We start from the raw sequence: 15450 nt of genomic DNA on the forward strand, positions 1-15450 counted from the left end.
CAACTTTTATCAAGGAACTCATAGACTTTACGTGAAAAAAAAATTCTCTTATGGCGATTCAGTATAGTGCTTAAAGACGTTTATTAGACCGTTATTAAGGGACCTCTTTTTATTTCATTTCTTTTTCTTATCATTATTGTAGAATAAAGTAAGATATCTAGCATCTAGTATTTTAGTGAAATGATGTTGCGTTCAGTGTTTCTATGTTTCTCTAGGTTATCGATTATATGTATTGTACGATCGAGACAGTGAGATTAGAATCAGAGAAAAGAATAATTTCTACTTAGAAAATTACTCTGTTATTATCCAAATAGCCTTCAAAGTATTTTCTTACAAAAGGACAGATGTTTTTGTGTGCTCGCCACACAAAGTACGATCGAGAATTGATAATGACGAAGAAGACGGATAATAAGTTAAAAAAAGATAGGAAAGAAAATAACTGAAGGTAAGAGAAGGTAAGAGAGAAAAGGGCTTGTAGACTAACGGTCGTCCTCTTTAGAGGGAATTATCGAGTATTTGGCTACGATAAACAACCCCCTCGAGAAAGTCACGGTGTAAATTTGATCGGCCACGTCATTATTACGGGATTCGAGAGATCTTCCGATTCCTTTATTTATCTCTCGCGCTGACTTTCTTTTATTAATCTTCAAGAACCGTAAATTTTTGCGGCTCGTCCGCTAACCGATCGGGTGCCATTTATATATCCATTAATTAAGTTCAATTATTTTTATCCCAATGTAATCAACCCTTTTTTTCTTTTGCTTATTTTTACTTTACTTTAAATCTAAAGATGGAAACGTATAAATACTGTATATATAGATATATATATTCTTATTTTAATTCACATTGAATATATAATACACAACTATTCCGTCAAGCACAACCATTGAATTGAACGTATTATCAAAGAAGATATTACATTATCAGTTTATAGATTAAAACGAAACATATATATATATAACTTTTACTTGGCGATTTGAAAAGTCAAAGTATTAGATTAGAAAATAGGAATAAGTCCAAAGTTAAAGGATTTTTTTTCACGATACACAACCGAAAGAGAGATAGCGTTAGAACTCTCGTGCGAAGTAGATTTTAAAGGGAAACTTAACTATGTGTTGTGTATGCATGTGTGCAAGTGTGTGTTCGTTGTCCATTATACGACATAAAATTTCTTCCATTCCGGCGATAGGATCTGCTACCTCAGTGTCGCGTGTCCCAACGTGGGATCTGATAACGAGTTAACCCCAGTCCGCGCCTCGCTATCTTTTCATTCTCTCTGTCTCTTTCTATGTCTGTCTCTCGATCTCTGTCTGTCTGTCTGTCTGTCTTTCTTTCTTTCTCTCTCTCTTTTCCACGCATACTCGGAATACGTCAGACAAAGAGAGATGCCCGAAGATAGGGAGACGGTGGCACGAGGAAGACAGGCGAGTTTGCGCTCTCCCTCTTTCAACCCCCGCCACCGACACGACCCCAATCACCCCCCGGCTAGCTTCATCGAACGAAGGCTGTCAATATATCCTTGGCATAAGCAGATCCGATGATGCACGCGTGATATTCGAGGACTCMCCCTCTCCAGCCGTAAGACATCCATACGCTTTCGAGTCGACACGAGCGTGAGAAAATGGGGTGCGAAGGATCGCTTTGTAATCGTCTCGCCTCGTTCCTTCCTTCTCAACGCATTTTTCCTTTCTTTCCTTCTTTCTCTTTCTTTTTTCTTCTCTCTCTCTCTCTCTCTCTCTTTCTCTTTGTTACAACGATATCATTCTAGAGATTGTTTTTTTATTCTATTTATTTGTCAAATACGCGATTTTTTAATTTGAAATAATGTCAATCGAATATTCATTTTCTTTCTTGTCAAATCATTTTTCGATCCTTATTATTCTTACTTCTCAATTTAGAAATTTTTATTCGATAATATTTCGTATATACCTGGCGGAAGTATCGATCAATGTTAAATTAAAAAAAAATTGATCTACTTTCGATTGAGAATTTTATCGAAGGGTGGATCAATGTTGCTTTGGTCAGATAAAAAGAAAGAGAGACGAAAAAGATAAAATGTCGAAGAACTAATCGGATACACATAGCGTCGTAAAGTAAAGCCTTCGTCGTTGGTGCCGCTTTCGAGTAGTTCTCGTGACAAAAGTACAACGATGGTTGGTAGGGTGTCGAGGGGTGAGCTGATAGAGGCTAGGGTGTATACGTAGGAGCGTAGAATAATGTGCCGAGGTATTTCCGCATAGGAAGCCGTGCATTAGGCTATCAGATCGAGCACGCTCGACGGCGCCAATTGGAGAACACGAGCAAGAAAAAGTCCAGCTAAACTCTTACGTGATTAGCAACAAAAGGAAACGAGCTACCTACCCAACACTTCGTGCCCAATAACTTTTCGAAAAATGTCTCTGAGGATGACACGAAGAAAACATTTTGTAATTTTTTTTGCATTCTCTACAAGTTGGACAAAAAAAAAGAAGATTGGAAAGGATGATTTTTAGAAGATTTTTTCTAATAAAAATTTATTCAATAATATAATAGAAAATAATTTATGCAAAGTAGAAAACGAACGCAATGTCGTATTATGTCGTTGAAATTATTGAAGTATACAAATTTACTTGTATCGAGACTTTTTATTCGTTTCTTTGTTTCTTAAAAAAGAAAAAAGGAAAATAAAAAGAAAGAGGAAATTTTAAAGGTTTTTCTCGTGCCTCGCCAAGAGACCTTGTCTCCCTTGATACTCGGAGGTTGGAATACGAAGAACATGTTAGAAAAAAATTGCACGCGAGAGAACAAGCGGACAAGAGTACAAGAGAGAGAAAGAAAGAGAGAGAGACAGACAGACAGATAGAGAGAATGGGGGTAGAGATAGAAACGGCAAAGAGAGAGAGAGAATCGGACGAGAAAAAAACGAACCCCGCAGGCTGCAACGAAACGACAGGACGAAAATGTAACTTGAAATATATTAGCTAGTAATTAGCTTTGTTCCTTGCCCGGAAGCTGAGCGTGATGCAATTTTTGCCAAGCATTTCTAACTTCTACAACACGTTCCCGTTGCCTTCTCTCTGTCCCTCTCTTTTATGTCGGCTGTGACAATGTTTTCAGAGAACCGAAAGATAAGCGAATGAGTATGCAAGAGAAAGCCACTCGGCGTACAGTAACAAGATGGACAAGATCCTGTTCGCGTATTTTGATGCTTCTACCAGCGCTAAGTTTAATGCAAATGATAGTAATAGTACCACGACGGAAACGAGTATACTTGTGTTTTTTATCCGCCGTTGCCAGAGTTTATGAGACTGATTAATCGGGACGTTTACGTTCTAGTGTACAGCTTATTCGTAAATCCCATGTACTATCTTAATCTTATATTTCATAAGAAAAACTACAAACTCTCCCTCTCAGTTTATGTATTTATGATAAGCCTACTTAGCTTACTATATATAATATCTATTTTAGTAATTGATTAGACTTTTTACTACGGCACGTATCGTATCATATTCTTTCTCGTTTTTTTACTTTTTTTCTTTTTTGAAGGACAATCGTTAAGGTAGAAGACGGTAAGGTGGGCAAGCTATTCATGACGGCTAGCATTTTCAAGTTGAGAAATACTTATGAACTTTTTAAGGGTAGAAAGGCGCGTATTCTTGCGATAAGAAAATAGTAATAACGTAGCATCGAGATCACGCGTGAGCCTTCGTTTGTCTTATATCTTGGATCTGTACTGTACTCAGCCTAATTATAATCAGGCTAATGCCTACTGGTCGGTATGTGTCGGTACCCACAAACTCCTACGCCTTCTCGTACCTGCCGCAGTGTGGATACGTTACTTATCCCCAGCTGCTACTAGGGGATGGTAATTAAGATTCGGACACACCCATCGTGACTCTCGTCTCTTGGGCTCTGACCGTTTCTGTAAAGGGAGTGGTCGAGCCCTCGAAAACCTTGTTCTCGTTTGCATACACGGAACTTTCGCCAACGAGAGACGTCTTACATGATTTTATTCGAAAGAACGAATCTTTTAGATTGAAAAAGAAAATTTGGATTACGTACGAACAAGAAACTAGAATTTACGATGGATCCAATCGAGACCTTTGACATCGAGAAATGTTCCGATTAAATTTGCCTTCGTCTTACATGCTTTAACTGGATCAACATCGATGTAAGATTTAATTTTTAGGTCTTGTTTAATTCATCAGAAAAATATGACAACGTTATAAATCTGCATAAATTGGAGTTTACTTACCGGAAATTGGAGAACCACTTGACCAGCTGCGCTGTATTGTTCTTATTAAATTTGATATCGGGGAAGTACATCTTGAGGACTGCCGAAGATGGGTACCTTACCCAGAAGAACATCAGCTTCGCTTTCCTCAGATGCATCGGCGTCAGCGTCGACGAGTACACCGTGGTTAAGGAAATATCATGCAAGTTTTTCTTACGATACATGTGTACATAAATATAAGAGGTAAGTATCAATAATCGAAGACGCGTAAGTCGAAGGATCATAGAGCTCTAGAAATTTGTATCGTATACGAGAAAATCTCAAACTTAATCGTGTTTCCTTCGTATAAAATTGGATTAGAAATCGTACAAACTGTGGGTATATCCCCATGGTAGGCGGTAGTAGGGGTCTAACGTTCTCGCTGAGGTTGACCTACGATTGGCCGCATCTTCAACGGAAGCCTTACCGACTCCTTACCAGTAATAGGATCTCTTCATGTGGTTTCATCGCATTCTTATTCGGTTAATTCTTATGTTCGAACTTTCACGGAGACGTATATCTTTCTTCAGAAACTTTTGACTAATTTGTTAAATAAGAGTTGTTACTCTAAAACGAAGGAAAGTAAACATCCGATATTAAATTCTTTTCTTTAAGAAGAATAATGCACATTTTCTAGTATAAGTATTCAAGGAATAAAACTAACCAATTATGATAACGAGAAATTTAAAAAGCTATGTGGCACTCCGAAAAACTCTCGACCACGATAAGCTCGATTTTCTCATAAATCCTTATATTATATCGAATATGCGGGGGTAGTTTAGTCGTTGGAGAACATTTCCGTGCAAGAAAAACGAAAGGAAAAATTCGCGAATATATTTGGCGCGAAGGCCATGGCGAAACGTTGCAGACGAGGGTGAATTGAGAGAGAGAAAGAGAGAGAGAAAGAGAGAGAGAAAGAGAGAGAGAGAAAGAGAGAGATAGAAAATGAGAGAGAGAGAGGAGAGAAAGCTTACGGCCACGACGATACATGCGACGCGCTCGACCTACCCCACAGAGAGAAGGAGTGTAGAGAAGAGAAAGAGAAAGAGAGAGGTAAAAAATGCGCCATTGATTTTACATCAAAGGCCGACTAAAAAGGTGGCAAAGAACGTCGTGTTGCCGATCGGATCGACACGGCGATGTTGCAGTTCTGACGATGCACCATCGTCTCCCACACATACACACGGAAACATACATGTATATGTTCTTTCGCGCTCCCACACAAGGCTTTCCTCCTCCCACCTATAACGTTCAGCCCTTCTCGTTTTCTCTTTCTGGATCCGTAAGCTCTTTCAAAAACTGAGAAGCCGATGCGAAGCTGCAAGCAAGGTGAGTCATGTGCGATAATCGAGCTGCTGAACTTTTCGCGCTGGTTGATCATTTTCCGACGATCGTACTAGGAACATACCTTATCTCTCTCTCTTTCTCTTCGAAGCCGGATACGATAGCTATTTTTATGCTGTTAAAGCGTATCATCGGGTCAGCCCGTGGCCGCGGTGCATCGTTTGAGACTTTGAAAGAGAGACGCGGAAAAACTCGCACCGAGAAAAATCATCGGGATCACGGATGCGTGCTGGCCGATAGAGTTTTTAATAGAAGCCTGTTTTAAAATTCCTTCTTCTTTTATACATAGAACTAACCTCGACTGCGTAAAGTCGAACGCGAAGATAATATATCTATATAATTATATTGTTTTATTATAAAACAGACACTTTAATTTTCTTCTCTATCTCTATCACGAGTTATCTTTTCTACAAAGTTATTGTTGAATATTCTCTCTCTCAGAGTTACCGAGACTCACTAGTCAAGACGTATACATACTTACTAAACTGTTACGGGCTATCACGTTTCCGTCGAAGATTTCAACGCGCGAGCGGAGGTTGTCGACTACTAGGCAGGAATGTTATAGTGATAACACCGAGCAAGGAAGAAGCAGGAAACTCGATTGAAGTCGAAAGAAACGAGATACGTGGAGAAACTAAGTTGATCGACTTTCATAATCTCGATTCTAGGAATAGAGAGGGTAAGAAAGAAAAGGAAGAAGAGAGAGAGAGAGAGAGAGAGAGAAGAGGATTATCTACGATAAGTTGAGGAGACGTTCGCGATGGGAAGTTCGCGGAGAACCTCCTCCTCCTTCGCCTCTTCCACCTTCAGTTCGTTTCCGTGGTTGAATTCCGAAATTACGGGACAGATTATTGGCTTGCGAAGTTGGGTGAGACTCGAGGCTGAGGGCAGACCGAGTAGTAGGCAAAGAACTTTCGGCTTGGTGCGTTGTTGCCGGACAAACTCTACTCGTAGGTGCATCCAACATTAGCCTAACTCCGTGGCAAACTAATCTAACATTCGTCCGAGTCCTCCCTCTTTCCTCCATCTCTCTCTCTCTCACTCTTCCACTCTTTCTCTTTCTCTCCTTCTCCGTCTCCCACTCTTGTTGCTTTCTCTTCTTCTTCTCTCTCTCCCCACTCATTTACTTTCTAGCTAGCTAGTTCGCGTTCTTTCCAATCCCTCTTCCTCCCCCTCTATCCTACCTTCCCCAGCATCGCGGCGACTGCTCTTCTTGCGAGCGAACGAGCTCTTTCTCTCAAAAACTCGCTGCCGCGTTTCAAAGTTTTCGCGTTCAACGAAACTCACCCTTTAGTTCTCTCCTACCTCCACCATAAAAAATATCCCTAAGCGTCGTACAGCTTTTTAGTCCTATTTCGTATATTTTCAATTCTTAACTTTCCTTCGCACTTGCCGCGAGTTATCGTTTGTTTTCTACGTTTACTACTCGGAAAAAATACTCGCGATATAAGATTGCGTGGAATAGATTCTCTAATCATTATTGATACTTAGATATTAGACCAAAGAAAAAAGATGAGTTTTTTTTTTAAATGTAGTATTAGAAAAGGATATTGTAGGCTGAATTCCGTCGTAGCTGATGTCTCCGGAGTTGCAATCACTGACCCGGTCGTTGTTGTCCATCCTTAGGTGACCATATTCCGGACTGCTGTGTTGTGCAGCCGCAAGTAGAACAGGATGCAACATGGCTGGGGCGTGCGAGAGTGGAGGAGAATCCCTGAGTTCTACGCGTCCACTTGGAGGACTCGCAGGCAGCTGATGCGATCCCGGTGCTGGTACCTGACCTGCATGGCCCCCACGTGGGGGGTTGATTCCCGGGAAGAACGGCGAGTACGGCGAGAAGACCTGACTTTCGTGAAGGCTCGGGTTTGGTATCGCTACGCTTGTTGGCAGGGACACTGGCAGCATTGGTGGTGGTGCGTGGTAAGGTCTCGGTGGTGGAGCTGGCGGAGGACTTTCACTGCCTCCTTGAGATCCGTTGCCCTCCTGCGCAAGAATTCTTGATACAGTCCTTGGTGTGATTCTCGTATCGGTTACCTGAAAAACGATGCTCATTGATCTTCCCTTACGTTAAATTTCTAAATGAGCTACATTTTTTAGGTCTCCGGACACCTATTGAAATCTTTTATTATGTTAAGAAAACCGAAAACCATATTTGGTTCTATGTCTAACTCACGAAACCCACCAAACGTTGATTTATACCTGAATTATTCCATCGTATTGCAAGATTGTAGGTACATAGATAGATATGAATCAAGATTTAGATGAGCTCAAAACTAACGTAACCGACACTTGAAACCCAAAGAAAGCGTGAAAATACCTTTTGCCGCCTTTTTTTCGGCGTCATGACGAGGGAGAGAGCCTCATTCTGTTCCGAATCCCTGACTTCCCTCTCGTCGTTCCTCAGATTGCAATATTGTTCACGTTGTTGTTGCTCCCTCTGCTGCTGTTCGCGTTGTTGCTGCTGTTGTTGCTGTTGCTGCTGCTGTTGCGACTGTATCGGTCCGATGCCGTATAATTTTTGCGGCATCGGTGTCTGAAACATTCCAACGTTGGGCCTGACGTGCGGGGGTAGCTGATTCATCTGATTTAAATTATTTTCTGTGGGACCAGAGAGAGGACCATGGTGCCCACCACCCATGGGCCCTATTTGGGAAAAAGCCGTTGGTTGTGTTGGAGGGGGCCCACCGGTTAGGGGCCCCCGTGGCCCGTTTGGGCCACCGGTAGGTTGTGGAGCTCCCCTATCGACTACCTTCGTCCTTGGCGATTTCCTTTCGAGCATTTGAGTCGCTATTAGAAGTTCCTGTCTCATTTGCTCAGTGACAGCCTGTGCCGCTTCACTTTGCTTACCGACGATCCTCCTTTGCTGAACGAACCTCGCAACTATACTGTCGATTAAAGTAGTGAACGACGAAGTGATTTCTGTTTTAAGAATGTTAGCCAAAATTTCGAGATCCGCGCCGGTTATGTGTGGCCCCGAAGAAGCTGTCGCTGCATTTGCACCAATGCAAACATTTAACCTTTCTTTCAAGTCCTTTTGTTGCAAGGGCGTGCTACTACTGATCGGCTGTTGTGGCGTTTGCGGCGTGGACGGTCCGGTATTGCTCTGATTCGGTTGCTGCGCTTGACTAGGCGGTTGCGGAGAACTTTGTCGCTGGTGCTGTTGCTGCTGCTGTTGCTGCTGTTGTTGTTGCTGCTGCTGCTGTTGCTGTTGTTGCACCTGTTGCTGCTGCTGTTGTTGTTGATGTCTCACTGTCGCCTCCTGATGCTGCTTCATCCTCTCGAGTGCGGACTGCTGATGTCCAAGGTACAATTTGTGACCCATGTGATACATGGCGGCTGCCGTGGCATGTGGATGGTCAGGTGGAAGGGTCTGGAGGCCGTTAAACGCCGGTGGGTGAGGTCTCGGTGGTCTAGGAGGTGGTTCAGGCAGTTGCTGCGGACTAGCGGGTGCGTCACTACTCTCACTCGTGTCATGCTCCACCTTGCTCGATAATTCCAAATATTTAGCTTGCATCTCCGCGAGCTGCTCGTGCATTATCTTGAGCTGACTCTTTAGAGATGCCTTTTGCTTTCGTTTTTGTTTTATCGTCGATTGATCGTCCTCTTCCTCGGTTTCTTCTTCGTAATCCATCATGGTGTCATTGACACCATGTTGGAGAACGTGGTGAACGGTTTGTTGTTGCGGTTGATAAAGCTTTCGCTTCTTACAACCGTTTACTGGAGTAGGCTGAAGTGCAGGGCTACTGCGCATCGTACTAACAATGTTTTCCACCCGGGCGCGCTTTGATTCCGTTGTAGGAGAACTAGTCTCGGTTTTAGGTATGATCGGACAAGGAGAATGGCTAGGACTACGCTTGATGTTCAAAGAGTCCTGAATTTCTTCCTTGACCGACACCGAGGCCGATCTCGGAGCCGTGGGGCTGGGTGGCAAACTCTGATCGCAATCGGAGCCATCGAGATTGGTACCAGGCTCGATGCCTACCTCGGCGAATGCCTCCTCCATGGCACGTACCGTGGAGGCGGCGTCCTCGGCGCTATCTTCCGCGTCAGCAGGCATCACCGTATCACGATCACTATGGTTCGTGCTATTCACAAGGACGTTATTTCCATCACCACTTTCTTCTTCGCCACTCTGCACTGTTCCACTGCGCGCACTATCACTATTTTGTTGATGCTGCTGCTGTTGGGGACTTTGCTGGTGCTGTTGCTGGGACTTGAGGATATCCGCGGTTGTGTTGTTATTATTGTTATTATGTATATTGTTGTTATTGTTTGGTTGTTCTTGCACGGAAAGGGCGGGTAACTTTCGACCCTGGAGAATATCACGGAGCATGTGTTGTGTTAACTCAGCCGTGGCGGGATCGTCACAATTGACAACTGCCCCCGGTTGGAGATTCGCGTTTGGATCCATGCCGGCACCGGTCATCCCATGTCCGCCCTCTGGCGGCGAACCGCCAGCATCACTGGCCTGCTTGACCTGCCGTCCGAGTAATTCGTTCAGCATCTTGGCGGGGCCGAAGCCCGATGCCCCGAAGAAGCCGAAGGCCGCGTGGGCGGAATGCTTTTGGGTTGTAGGACCCGTCGTCGCTGCCCCCAAGTGACCTTGACTACCAGCCGCTCCAGCCTGCTGTTGCTGCTGTGACTGGTGGTGATGTTGATGAAGTTGTGGTTGCTGAGGTTGTTGTTGCTGTTGTTGTTGTTGTTGCTGCTGTTGTTGTTGTTGCTGTTGTTGTTGCTGCTGCTGTTGTTGTTGTTGTTGTTGTTGTTGTTGATGCGACGTTGGCCCGCTACCACTGAAGATCGAGCCGTACAGACCACCACCGAGGAAGGATGGTCGAGAGCTAAAGTTCGGTATGCTCGAGTAGCTGTTGCGTGGCTCGCCGGCGTCCACGCGCTGCCTAGTGCGCTTCTGCTTCTTCAGGAGTTGCTGTTGCTTGCTTTCCGTGGTTGCTCCGTAGAGGGCGAAACACTCGGTCTCCTCCTCCGATGACATCATCGGCCGTCTGGTTGGTCGGCCCCCCGAAGGCCTCCGCGTCCCCTCCCCGCCAGGGCTCCTTGCCACCCCTCCCCTTCTCGCTCGAATAGCCCCCTCGTGGCTCAACGCGCTGCCTCTGCTTCTCTGCACTCTCGCTTTCCCCCACCACCGACTACTCTGCTCCTTCTCCTTCTCTCGTTCCTTCCGACGCGCGCGATCCCCACTTCTGCTTCTATTACTACTACTAGCTGAGTCGGCGACTGCTTTCTCTCTCCACCACCTTCGCCTTCGCCTTCGTTGCCACCTTTTCTCCTTCCTCCTCTTCTTTATTTTCTTCTTCCTCCTCCTCCACCTCCTTCTCCTGCTCCTTCTCCTCCTCTTCCTCGCCGCCTCTACTTCCTCCTCCTTCGCTTTTTCCTTCTCCTCCTTCTTCTTCTTCTTCTCTTCCTCCTCCACCTCCACAGCCACCGTCGTCGACAACGTCGACGAGGCCGTCACCCTTTTGTTTTCTCCTGCCGGACGACTTTGACTTCCTCCTCGTCTCTTTCTTCTTCACCTTCTTCCTCTTCTTCTTCTTCTTCTTCTTCGTCTTCCTCCTTTTCCGTCGTTTTTCGATTCTCCTTGGTTTTCTTTTCACTATTCTTCGCCCCGCACCTTCCGCCGTGGGGCCGACGCCAATAACACCAGGGGATGATGCTTCGTGACTCGGTGTCGGCGGTTCGTCCTCGTAGTAGCCACCACGAGATGATGTCTTTCCTTCACTGCTCGACTCGTCCGTCCGTTTCCAACGATGCCGTTCCTTTCTTTATCAGAGCTTTCGGTACGACGATAAAAATGACCTGCAACGCCGCTTCTTCTTCCGTTAAAGTTTTTATCGCTAAAGCTTTTCCTGTTACCCTTGCACGTCTCCTTTTTTTTGTTATTCTTCTTAATCTTCTTATCGTTATTGTTACTATTTTTATCACTGCTATTGCTCTTGTCGATTATGCTACCACATACGCACTCGCTGTCGTGTATCGTCGTGCTTTCGTTGCAGCTTTCAATGCTGCTGTTGCTGCTGCTGCTGCTGTTGCTGCTGTTTTTGCTGCTGCTTCTAATACTGTAAATGTTGTTGCTGTTTATGACCACCGATCGAACGGAGGAGGCCGGAGCTCTCGCGGGCGGAATTCTCGTGCTCCCGCCTGGGAGCTGCATCCTTCGAACTCGCCAAAGGGCTGGGTGCCCCTCGCTCCCTCGTCTCGATTTTCCCTGCTGCTGCGGTTCCTCTATCCGTCTGAAAATCAAAGGTACGAAAGTTTATATACGCGTACTATCCAAGAGTAGGTATATTCCACTCGAATACGATCTTCTACGAACGATCGAACCGTACCATTATAGAAATGTATATAGCTATACTTTATTTCGGTCGATCTCTCTCTCTCTCTCTCTCTTTTTATCTCTTTTTCTGTCCCTTTTTTCATCTCATTCTTTCCCTTTCTCTCTCTCTCTTTCTCCCCTCTTTTTCTTTTTTTCTAACGGAAGAAAGCGTTTGCTGAAACATCGTCTGACAGGCGTAACACGCAGCTATAGACAATTCTCGCAATCTCTCTTTCGAATTCGTAAGAATCTTTAAAGCTAAAGGGCCGGTCGTCGAACTTTAAGATAACATATTTCTTCTTTTTCACGCAACCGAGTCATCGATCGATATGCTATGTCGGTTCAACGTACGATCGCGAACAAAAAGGGGGTAGGGAGTAACCAGTGGCAGTGATCGTTTAAAAATACGGTGACCAATGAAGAAAAGAAGAAGACGACCCTTGGCATCGTAGAAACATTCTGAACACCGAAGAAGAGAACATAATGAGAAAAAGCGCCTGGAAGTCGTGGTCATAAGAAAATTGCTTGCTTTGAATATCTTATTCGTCGTAGTATAAGTAGCTTACGTTAGTTGAGTCGACTCTTCGTGTGTGAGTTCGACTCTTTGTCTTTGTCTTTATCGTCGTCGTCGTCGTCGTCGTCGGTCGATGCTCGCTCCCGAAGAAAGGGGCACGAAAAAAATAATTAATGCCACGCTCATCGTGAATCGGTCTAGGAGTGTCTATATTAATAACCCCATTCTTACAATTCTAACTTTCCTCAACAACATTCACGACCATATATGCTTCTTGTCTATTCGCAATTCTATGAACGTACAACAATCTATTTTTTGTCCTTACTACTAAACAATCGTAAAAATAAATTCTATTTCTTCGGGTCTTATAAGTCAGACAAGAAGAAAAAGAAAAAGTAGGTATATATTTCTTATAAAGGTATTTTTACATTATTTATGAAATATGTTTCGCCCAAAAAATGGTGAATAAATTTTTTTGAAAATATTCGTAACAATGATTCTTTGTCATTTGACTTTCCATTTTTAAACATTCAACGTGTATGATGACGTTGAAACATTTCATCGTGTAGGTACTTTCTCTTTCTGTCATTCTCGTGGTTGAATCGATGATGCGTATAAGTGCGTAAACGCAAGCGGCTTGTACACACACGGTCTAATGTGACAACTCCGTGTAGAAACTAACACGAACGCCGTAGGCGCTCTGTGTGCATCAAGTACGTGAGCTTCGAAGCAACAGCTGAGCAGCTTAAAGCACCTACGCTCAATAGGCCGACATATTCCATAGTTCGCGCTCACGTACCAACTGCCTTCGTTCGAGGATGCGCGAGTACTCGTCTCGATAAATCGACAGGGTGTGGTGATAGGAATGCGTGTGCATAATACACATGCCTATCGTTGCTACCGCAACAAACGGGAAACCTTAGAAAAAAATTCTACTAATACAGTGCACGCGAAACAGAGTGTTCTATCTCCGTGAACAAATTTCGATCTTCGTATTGAGTCATTTTTGTTTATAGAAAACTTTAAAATGATTCACTACTATATTTTTTATACTAGATCTTAATCCTTGGTTAAGCTACTTTTTCTTCACCCATAAATAGAGAAACGCGAGACCAACAGGTCTTTTTTAAATACATTATTTTTTTTGTAAGTATCTACCGAAAATGATTTTGAATCTTTAGTTTAAGATAAAATTGTATCGATTTAATTATTTGTACAATTAATCTTGTTGATTTTATTATTGGTGATAATGCAAATAAACTGCTTTTAATATCGTAAATAGTCTCGTGTTCCTTTCATCAGACTTTTAAATTGGTATTGCGCAAGCGTTCAATTACGACTAGTTACAGTACTTTTGCATGCAAGTTGAAGAGAAGCGAGGAACATATTTATATATGTATATACATATGTACATAGATCGTTTCGTTGTCATTATTGGAAGAAGGATGCAAAGAGGATAAGATAGGGACATCCGCAAATTGCTTACTCAAAAGATAACATATGGTCTCGAGCTCGATAACGTCTACAAGAGTCTCGTACCTAGGCGCGTATGGCATAAAGAAGGGAGAGCTTCGAGGGGGGTCACAGAAACTTCTGTTCTTCCTACTTTTAAACGCTACTTCCCCGTGTGCCGCCATGCGTGGGACTAACAAAAAGAGGTGCCGGTACCCTGGCCGGAAATGGCTTCAGGAACTCTCCCACATTTCGTCGATTTCAAAGTATATACGCCGAGTTAATTACGTTTATTCTATGTCTACCTTGTTTGTATATTCATGCACGTCCATTGAATCGTGTTTATGGCGTGCACGAGTAGTTTTTCTCGTTTTTAAGAACTCGACAATGTTTTTAAATAAAAAATATTTCGGATCGAAAATGTGTCGACAAATTTCGTCTACAATTAGGTATTTAAAAATATTTTCTTCGTTGGTTAAGAACTTTAGACAGCATTCAGACCACATGATGAGCCACCAACAACCACTTCCTGTGCGTCATACGACATTTACCGTTTAAGCAGGTGACTTGATTTCGAAGGGTGATTGCGACGACCATGGTGGTAGGGTTCCTCGATAAAATAGTAGGCGAAAAAAAGAAAAAAAGGGAAAAAGGAAAGGAAGAAATGGCGGCAGGTAGAGGCGATTCATCGAAGCGAGCTCATTGAAGTTAAAGTTAAAAGTTGGGTGAGAGGCAACCGTGTCGAGTAGATATAAACGTGCTTTTACAATTCGCTTTAGGAAAATTCGCAGGACTGGCCCGTAGAGTATAGCTATTGTTCGAAACTATCGAGCCTGATAAGTTCTAGGTACAACACCTCAGGTAATTAAGGAGGAGACCCGTCGAACAAAAGTACCGACTCGTGGAAGGCGTTCATTAATCTCTTTATCATCGATCGCTAAAACCGAGCACAGGTTCACATGCAATCCGTTCTTCGTGTTTTACAGTGATCGGATATCGTGTGCGTGTTATATATGCCCGAAGCATTACCGGCTTCGGTACGTACACAGAACGCGCCTCACACCGTCAACGGGACGCTAAAGGAGGAGCGAATTTCCGACTAGCAGTCGCTAAACAATACGATACGCCGATAATTTCGATCGATTTGGTGATATTCATAAAAGGTTGTTACTAAAATTCCTAGTAATTTCCATCACCGATTTTGATGTATTCTATCTCGCGAGAGACTGACGGTCGTTACCACGCTCTGTTGCTTTATCTTTCTGCCGTACGAATGCAGCAACATTTCTGTTAAACGTTTAATGATCGCGACACATCACCGATTTGCTCGGTTAATATCAGGAGACATTAAGATAATGCGATCGATGCGCGACGGTATCCTTAAATGGCGATTGTGAACGATAGAGGATGGTATGAAATAGGTGTAACCGAAGGGTAGAGAAAGGGAAGGAAAGAAGCGTCGTTAAATAGAAAAGAGATGATTATATTTTTCGATTTTTCTCTTTCCTTTTACTTCCATGAGTAGGTACAGAAGTGCCGGGCAAGGTGGTGTTGTCC

The 15450-nt window shown here is 43.5% G+C and overlaps 2 protein-coding genes across 4 annotated transcripts in view; both read right to left on the minus strand.

Moving 5' to 3' along the window:
- LOC106792202 (homeobox protein prospero-like) overlaps positions 1–10955 on the minus strand; it is a 33027-nt gene extending 22072 nt beyond the window's left edge. For 2 of the 3 annotated variants that reach the window (XM_014758445.1, XM_014758435.1), the window contains exons 1-3: positions 7914–10955; positions 7148–7630; positions 4235–4389 (exon numbers count right to left, since the gene is read on the minus strand). In XM_014758445.1, the coding sequence (XP_014613931.1) occupies positions 4235–4389; positions 7148–7630; positions 7914–10592 (3317 nt within the window). In that variant the 5' untranslated portion in view covers positions 10593–10955. The remainder of the gene's footprint in view (positions 1–4234; positions 4390–7147; positions 7631–7913) is intronic. The other variant, XM_014758455.1, reaches the window with a different exon arrangement.
- Positions 10956–10958: 3 nt separating this feature from the next.
- LOC106792216 (putative uncharacterized protein DDB_G0274535) overlaps positions 10959–15450 on the minus strand; it is a 48950-nt gene continuing 44458 nt past the window's right edge. Inside the window, exon 2 of the mRNA XM_014758465.1 lies at positions 10959–11844. Within this exon, the coding sequence (XP_014613951.1) occupies positions 11208–11765 (558 nt within the window). The 5' untranslated portion in view covers positions 11766–11844 and the 3' untranslated portion in view covers positions 10959–11207. The remainder of the gene's footprint in view (positions 11845–15450) is intronic.

Source organism: Polistes canadensis, unplaced genomic scaffold, assembly GCF_001313835.1.
Source record: "Polistes canadensis isolate GaletaPanama2010 unplaced genomic scaffold, ASM131383v1 scaffold_9, whole genome shotgun sequence".
Lineage (NCBI taxonomy): Eukaryota > Metazoa > Arthropoda > Insecta > Hymenoptera > Vespidae > Polistes > Polistes canadensis.